At 28.2% G+C, this 8,979-nt stretch overlaps 1 protein-coding gene across 1 annotated transcript in view; it reads left to right on the top strand.

Moving 5' to 3' along the window:
- The window catches only part of LOC106682386 (multidrug resistance-associated protein 1), a 78,513-nt gene that overhangs the window by 54,434 nt on the left and 15,100 nt on the right, over nucleotides 1-8,979 (top strand). Inside the window, exons 10-20 of the mRNA XM_067049502.1 lie at nucleotides 2,071-2,239; nucleotides 2,968-3,119; nucleotides 3,400-3,537; nucleotides 3,619-3,765; nucleotides 4,381-4,465; nucleotides 5,703-5,896; nucleotides 6,854-7,030; nucleotides 7,158-7,325; nucleotides 7,752-7,929; nucleotides 8,059-8,173; nucleotides 8,271-8,361. Of these exons, the coding sequence (XP_066905603.1) occupies nucleotides 2,071-2,239; nucleotides 2,968-3,119; nucleotides 3,400-3,537; nucleotides 3,619-3,765; nucleotides 4,381-4,465; nucleotides 5,703-5,896; nucleotides 6,854-7,030; nucleotides 7,158-7,325; nucleotides 7,752-7,929; nucleotides 8,059-8,173; nucleotides 8,271-8,361 (1,614 nt within the window). The remainder of the gene's footprint in view (nucleotides 1-2,070; nucleotides 2,240-2,967; nucleotides 3,120-3,399; nucleotides 3,538-3,618; nucleotides 3,766-4,380; nucleotides 4,466-5,702; nucleotides 5,897-6,853; nucleotides 7,031-7,157; nucleotides 7,326-7,751; nucleotides 7,930-8,058; nucleotides 8,174-8,270; nucleotides 8,362-8,979) is intronic.

The following is an 8,979-nucleotide window of genomic DNA, read 5'->3' as shown; positions in this document are numbered from 1 at the left end:
TATGAGGGGACAAGTTAAAATAGTTTTTATGATATTTGAATCTGCTCAATGTGGCCTTGATTCAACGTACCGCCATCTTGGTTTTATTTTTTGAATCACGAAGTTATTATAAACAATGAAACTTGGTTAGCTTGCTTTTTGGATAAACAAAACAAATTAACAATCTTAAAATGATACATAAAATAAACATATTAAAAACCCTTTATACATCAAAATATGCTATTTACTCAAAAAGAGCATATTACAATATATATATTAAATTGTGGGAGCAGGTAGCTCAGTGGTAAGGCACTGTAAGACACAGACAAGGACCTGGCTCCGAAGCAAGCTGTGACAGATTTCTGTTGCACTGTAGACTTTGGGTTCGGAAGCCAGCCTCATAAAGTGGGTACCCTTGATTGGTTAAAAATTTGATAGTCAAACGTGATTTCAACTAAATCACCTCCTTGCACAACTATTGGTCTAGCAACAGCACACTCTTATAAAGTACTGTGCCCCTGAACCTTCATGGGCTGTAGCAGTACAGATGTAATTTTAATTATATTATATTAGCTATGTATTTTATTTTAAATAAAAATCAATTGGTCTGCTCAATATGAATATACCTATATACTTTTAATTAAACTTTTTAAAGTTTTTCTTCATTGACTTCTTAATATTATTTTCACACTATCTTCTAAAATTATTTCATTTATTATTATTTAAGTTTGAATATTGTATGTTGTGAATTTTGCTAAAACAATATTTTTAGCTACACAGTAGTTTTGGCTGAGTAAAATAGATGTAGTAATAATGTAAAATAGATTAATGTTTTTCTACATTGACTCTTAAAAAAGAATGTTGCTTAGAAGAATATTTTTAAATACTCCTTTCTTTTTTAGTGCTTCACATATTTTTTTTTTTTAATTTAGAAATTCAGGTAGTTTTAAGAAGTTGAAGAATTGAATTCCCGTCTTGTATGAAGTCTTCATAATAGGAATATAAAAATCATTTAATACAATTAGCTTTCTCGTAGCTCTTCAATTATTGACAATTGTTAGGTTTTTTATCAGAGCAATTTAGTTTTTTATGTATGTTTGCATAAATTTAAAAATTATATAGCGAGTTTAATTTGATTCCAACAAGGTTAGGTAAGATTTACATGTATTAATATTATAAATTGAACTACAAATTTAATGATTATTGTCCCATATCACAGCCCTCGAAGAATAGTGTCGTAATTGGAGGATTAAATTAAATCTCAACAAATCCCATTAAATCACCTTTACCCTACCAACTGCCCCTACTGACTCCTTTAATAATGTTGATCTTACCCCTGTTGAACAGATCTGCTACATCGGACATAATCTGGACAAACAACTAACCTGGAATCCTCACATAAGACTGAAAAGACAGGAAACTGCACATCGATTTCAACTATTACAATACTTACTGGACACACGGTCATACAAATCATACATAAATACCTCAATGTTCTATATTTAACTGATCTAGCCCGAACCAGATATACCTTCCATTATAAACTCCCTAACCACCCAAACCCACTAGTTTCTAACCTTGCTTCCTCTTCCATTCCAGACAATCCTCCGAGGCGCCTGAAAAGAAGATGGCCACGAGACCTGCTAATGTAAAACATCATTAGAGTGCTACCAATGGGGATAGTTTCTCTAAACGCCTCTATTACTTCATTTTAACTAAGATCAAGTTTACTAAATGTATTATAATGTACAGTTGTAAATGGCAATAAATGATTATTGTAGGATTTAGGTTTTTATATGAATTTTAAGCTTTTATTGCACAATTTTGCCCAGTTTCGGTTCTTTACTGTATGTTTTTTAGTTTTTTTAACTGCACAAAAATCAGGTCTCTAGTAATGGATATATTCACTGTAATGTTAAGTTATCTGGAATACAGACATGTTTTTTATTATATTCAATTTTAGTTTATTATCTTATGTAATGAAATTTCGTAATCGAATAAAACCGCAGGGCTGAGCTAATTTTTTTCAATAAATTTAAAAGTTTTATTTAAGTACAAGTTTTGTAAATGATTTATTTTATCTTTTTTCAGTCTCTTAAACTATCAAATGCAGCTCGAAGGGAGACTACCTTGGGAGAAATCGTCAATTTGATGGCTGTTGATTCTCAATCAGTAATGAGTTCCATGAACTACATAAATTATTTGTTCCTCGCCCCTTTGCAAATAGGGCTTGCCTTGTACTTCCTCTGGCAGGAATTAGGTTTGTACACCAGCTGTTTATTTGTATTGTATCTGATTAATTCTAAAGCAAATGAAAGTGATTCTCCTTTTCGGGTGTGTCTTAGTCTATTAGAACTTGTACTCAATTATTTAAGTCTAAACTGATTTCCTCCCCCCCCCCCACTGTTGTATGAGGAACATTTCTTCATAATAAAATATTAAAAATGAAAATATTATAGGATAGTTTAATTTTATTATTCCTTTAGCCACTAAAATGTGATTGCCATATAATATCCCACTTCCAATTTTCTTGTTAAAATATCCATTTTTTCTTTCATAACCTTAATTATGACTATTATACTTAAATGCAAGTGGAATTTATTTTTACCCATAAAGGATAACTGAAGTATTTTGAATAATTTTTGCTTACACTGAGCTATGTTTATGTACTTCAAAACTTTGTTTATTCTTTTTAATATCATGAGCAGATAATAAACAAAATGTAAGAAGCTTGAAAAAAAATGGCACAGAATATTCCAATATATTCCAAATACAGTATAAGCGATGCCACAATCATAGGACAGACTTTAATTTAGAAGTCTAGTTGCATACCTTTATAGTTGTCATTTACCATGGCTCTTATTTTCACACTACATTCTAATATTATTTCATTTATTCTAATTTAAGTCTGAATATTGTGCCCTTCCTATTCAAGTTAAAGTTAACCCTATTATACCCTGTTATGACAATTAATGTGTTCTATTTCAGGCCCCAGCGTTCTTGCAGGCTTAGGCGTTATGCTTATCATGATTCCTGTCAATTCATTTATTGTAAATAAAACGAAGATTCTTCAGCAGGAACAAATGAAGAATAAAGATCAAAGAGTCAAAATGATAAATGAAGTACTCTCAGGAATGAAGGTTTGCAGTATTTTTTAGAAATTCAATTAATTTCAAAATGACAAAACTGTCCATTTTATTTATATCGAGTTCAATAAAAACCAAAATCAGTCAAATCTTTATGATCTAATCTCTATCTGATAAGTCTTGAGTTTTGATATCTTCCTCTCTCCATTTTATTGATTTAATTTATAGTAAAGAAATTTGATTTTATGTTACATTAAAAAAATTTCCTTCTCTAAATTTCCAAAGTATTACTCCCTATTCGTTACTAATATGTGAAATTATTTTATACTTACAGGTATTGAAGTTGTATGCCTGGGAGCCTAGCTTTATGGATCGAGTATTGAAAATCAGGAGCAAAGAAACAAAGATACTTAGAAAAGCTGCATATCTCAGATCAGCTTCCTCATTTGTTTGGGCATGTGCTCCTTTCATGGTGAGTAAATTTCGTTATGTAAATAAATCTAATAAATTTATTCTTCTCCTAAGTTAATTAATATTCTGGTTTTATTTTTAGGTTTCAATCCTGACATTTACTGCATACGTTCTTCTTGATGAAAAAAACATTCTCGACTCATCAAAAGTTTTTGTTTCGATTTCTCTTTTCAACATCATGCAAACCCCTCTAATGATGGTTCCGATGGTACTTTCCAGTGCAATCCAGGTAATAAAGTTTCTACTTTAATTTTTTTATTGTAATTTGCTGAAATATTCACATTTTCTATTGTATTTTTATAATTTTACCTTGTTTTTCTTAGCCCTGATGAACGTTAGCACACATCAAGAGTCCCTATTCCCCCAAACCGATGGTGCATGCCTTTTTATCCTCCAAAGAAATCTTACTCACTTTCACTACAAAAAATGAATCCATATATATTTTTTCTTTATTTATAGAATAGGCCAATACCTATTGATACATTAGTTTTTTTTTGGTCATAGTTTGCTTAAATTGGATTTTGGGCGATTTGAGGTTTGTCTGTGTGTAACCTGTATAACTAACTAGGATTTCAAGGAACCTTGGATTTGTAATCACTAAAAGAGGCTTTTCATTTATCCAGTTTTCGAAATAGGCAAATTAAAAACGACAGTTGTCTTATTTAAACTGAGTCCTAAATGAGGTTGAAATGTAGTTTTTCATTTATAGAGATGAAAATATTAATTAGAATGCATATTTTATGTTTTTATATGTATGTTATTTTAATTTTTAAAACAATTAAAAAATTGTGGCATAAAACTTAATTGTTGAGTGGTTGCTTAATAGTGCTTTTTTTTTTTTCAGGCAGCAGTATCGATAAAAAGAATAAACAGGTTTTTAAATAGTGAAGATTTGGACTTGAATATTGTTACTCATGATACCAAAGATGGTAAGTTACTGATAATGTTTTTAAAATTATTTTAGTTGTTTATAATGTTTTATGCTCATCCTAGGTCAACAATTATAGAATTCATAGACTAGGGTATTAGCTTTACTCTTAACTAGAGAGTAACTCAAAGAAAGAAATGAAAAATAACAATACATTTTTTAGTCTTGGAATATTGTCCTATTTTGATAATCAGACAAATAGGGACCAACAAGTGGGAAAACATATTTACTCGCAGTATCTACTTGGTCTTTTAAATTGAGTTACTGAAGCCTTGCCTTTTATTCTGTAAGCTGATGTCATATCTAGTTTCTCTTAAATAATTTAATAAAAAAGAAAATGAAAGAATATGAAAATAAATTACATACTTAAATCAAATATTGAACAATTATATACAAAAGAAATGATACTTATATTAATCAGTCTACAGAAATAAGTAGGATGCAATGTGAGATGCATTTGGGTGCATGTGATACTGTTATCAGGACAATGTAACTTTTCTCTGATAATTTAGCTCTGCCTCAGTCATATTAATTCCATAAGAATCAAATAAACAGTCTCAATCTTAAATACATTCACACTTCCGAGCTTTAAGAATTGTAATATACTTTTTAGCCTGCAATCATACACTACATGTTATTTTAAGAATATCAATTGTCCTTCAGTGTCTTATTATTTAAGACTATTCATTATACAAACAAAAACAAATATTCTTTTATTTTTAATAGCTAATGATAGTATAAAGAAAATAATACTATTGTTAACAAAGGTTAAGATTTTGCAAAGCTAAATTTTTACTTATAAAATTTAGTTATTTGTAAATATTAAAGACAACATTTTAACTATTATTGGAGTTATTTAACAATAACCATCTTACCACCAACATTGTAATGTGTTTCATGCCTGGTATAAGTTCAAGTGTTCCATGAGATTTAAATACATGGACTACCTCAAAATCAGAAGATATTAAGTTGTTTACTTAGTTTTGAGAATAATGGTTTAACTCCTGTAGGAACTGCTTCTAATTGGGAGCAGAAGCTGCAGTTTGGTCAATAACATTTGCATCACTAATATAACAGTATTGCCAATCTGAACTATAAATATAAATTAGTGAAAAAGTTAAGTTCATGGTGTAAATAACTCCTCTTCCAAAATTTCGTACTTAAAATCCTTATTAAAGAATTATTTTTAATCATATTTACAAATTTTATTTTATTTATGAATATACTTTTTTTTACAGAGGAACCATTAGTAATGGAAAAGTGTACATTCTCTTGGGGAGGGGATGAGACATCGACACTTCGTAATCTTGATTTGAAAATAAAACCAGGCTCTCTAGTCGCTGTAGTTGGTGCAGTCGGTTCTGGCAAATCCTCTTTGATATCAGCCTTTCTCGGAGAAATGTACAAAGTGTCAGGAAGGGTTAACACAAGGGTAAATTTTTATACTTTGAATTTTATTTAACAACTTTTACTCATATCTAAAGGGTACAGTAGAACAACGATCACTACATATTCATACTTTTTTGTTTTATTCAATAAAATAGCGTAACAAACCCGTATCTCTTTTACTGCATTACAAATTTATTTCTTGTGTATACTAAGATATCTTTGTTTTGTCAAATAAATGAATAGTCATGTATGTTTTCATTAAACCCTGGTAGATGGCACTGTTAGATCAAATTAAATTTTTTAAAAAATTGACTGATAATTTTTACCCTCATATTTATCTAAAAGATTTTTAAATATACCAATCATTGTTTCCTGAATCTTTTAAAGAGTAAAAGTTAAAAATGGATTTTCCACCTGTCCTAGAAAAAAATCCTCATCCAGTCAATCCTCATGAAGCCCTGAAATCAACAAACATTTTATTATTTTTAAAATAATATTTGCAGTTTTTATTGTTGATCACAGTTTTAAGTTCTTCACATCTCTATTATACTTTTATTCAAAACTCCAAAGCCTTATGAATCCACCTATTCATAATATTCCTTCCTCATTAATTCTTAATAATCTTCTGAGGCATTGGAAAATAAAATAAAAACTGTTTCATGATTTTATTTATTGGCAGTCATTTCCAACTCAGTTTCATGTTTTCAATTCTTCTTCAGCACTTTTTTTTTTTTTTTTCTTGTGAGTGCAATTATAAGTAAATTTAAAAACAAAATATTTTATTTAATCAGAAAACTAACTATAAGTATTTATAATATTTGAATATTACTGTTATATTAACCATATAAGGCCCACCAGTTCGATCTCGTATTGAATAAAAAAAAAAAATAGTGTTTGTAATGCTGAAATTTTTTTTAATTAGATTTTCTCCCTTGAAATACTTGTCCATCAATCTGGGCAAATAAAATAAAATAATTATAAATTGAATTTATTTTTATAGGGAAGTATAGCATATGTTCCTCAATTAGCCTGGATACAGAACTGTACCCTGCAGGACAATATATTATTTGGAAAGACCTTAGATAGTAAAAAGTATCGTAAAGTTATAAATGCATGCGCATTGAAAAAAGATTTAGAGATGCTTCCTGGAGGGGACCAAACTGAAATTGGTGAAAAAGTAAGTCATAAAATATTTTATTTAAAAAATAATTATTATATTATAACTATACAATTTGAATTTAATATTTGTATATACAAACTATTGAATATAGGATTTTTATTTTATTTTTAATAAATATTAATAGGGTATAAATGTGAGTGGTGGACAGAAGCAAAGAATTAGCCTGGCCAGAGCTGTTTACTCTGATTGCGATGTCTACTTCTTAGATGATCCTCTAAGCGCAGTTGACAGCCATGTTGGAAAGCATATATTTGAGAATGTCATTGGTCCGAATGGAGTACTTAGAAATAAGGTAACCTATTTAGTATGAATCCTAATAGTTTATAAAGATCTAAATTAATATTTTTAAAAAAAATGATGAGCCTGGAAAGGAAGTAAAAAATCAATGTTAAATAAATTCTAAAATTGTCATATTGATACTTGAAATGAGATTTATAATGGAAAGTCACAGTTCATAAAATGAGAGAATTTTTTTTTTCTATATATTGTACAGGTTATATCTCTGTTCAAATGTTACCTTGGAAAAATATAAATGCACTTTGTTAATTTAGGATAGAAAGCCAACTCTTCCTTCGTCAGCTTAACTATATTTCTCTTTTATATTTATATTAATCTTTTAGGAAAAAGAAATGACTTTACACTAAGTAATTACTTACAGTAATTAAAAATAATTATATTTTCATTTTAACAAAAAATATCTCATTTATTTGTTTTTCAGACAAGACTCCTTGTTACTCACAGTATTACCTTCCTACCAGAAACAGACATGATTTTTGTACTCAAAGATGGTTCAGTATCAGAAGTAGGAACCTACCGTGAACTACTTGCTACAAAAGGCGCATTTAGTGAATTTCTTATTTCACATTTACAAGATATTGATAACGAGGAACTAGAAGGTATCTTTTAGTCATAATACATCTCAATGGCAATTTCAGATCCTGAATTTATTTACTTGAGTCTTTTTACTATTTTTCATTTCGTTCAATCATTCATTTCATTTTTTTTCATTTTCATTTCGTTGACAGAGTTGGATGATAATGTCATGGAAGAAATTATGAACACCAACCCAGAATTTCATCGACAAATTAGCAATCAAAAATCTTTGTACAGCTCAAGTACATCCCTATCTTCTATGAGAAAGTAATTATTATTACTTTATTTCATATTTTAAACTATAATTAGAATATATTTATTATTAATTTTTCTAATGGATTGCTAATCGATTTTAACATTTTAGGAGAAGACTTTCTCAGCTTTCTGAGAAAATTGCTCCTGATCTATCCAATGTTAAAAAATTAATAGAGGAAGAGAAAGCTGAAGTTGGAAGGGTAAATTATTTTTAAAATTAGAAAAAAAATATTTTGATATAATTAGCACTAAGAATAAAAATAACCAATGTCTAAAGACATTCTACTTCTAATAGAAAAATTAATAGATATAAAATAATTGTACATACACAAATAAAATGAAAAACTGGCTTATAAATTAAAAACCTTAAAAGAAAAATTAATACTGTTTGATATTGTTGAAATTGAAACAAAATTAGCAAGACATTTTTTTCTAATTATTATAAAATATAGGCATAATCCAGTAAACTTATAATATATAAAAGTAATATATGATTTTTTTTTTTGTTTTATCATTTTGGTTCTTTAATATTTTTCTTTCTATACTTTATTCATTTTTTTCCATATTTTCTCTCTTATCCCAATACATCTTTCCTTTTCCTTCCCCTCTTTAACAATTATATTAAACAAAAATTAAAATATAAATTAGAAATAATAAAACCTTTAAATAAAATAGCAATATACGCACAAAAAATCTAAAACATTTTTTTGCACAAAGGTACTACTTAATTAAAATCTTAAAAAAAAACATCAATTCTTTACAAGAATATAACAATATGCCTACATTCTTATACAGATAATAAATATAAATTTAAAAAA

Source organism: Halyomorpha halys, unplaced genomic scaffold (genome assembly GCF_000696795.3).
Source record: "Halyomorpha halys isolate HHAL.00 unplaced genomic scaffold, Hhal_1.1 Scaffold410.1, whole genome shotgun sequence".
Classification (NCBI taxonomy): domain Eukaryota; kingdom Metazoa; phylum Arthropoda; class Insecta; order Hemiptera; family Pentatomidae; genus Halyomorpha; species Halyomorpha halys.
The sequence above is the reverse complement of the archived record's forward strand: the minus strand, read 5'-3'. Positions and strand labels throughout refer to the sequence as shown.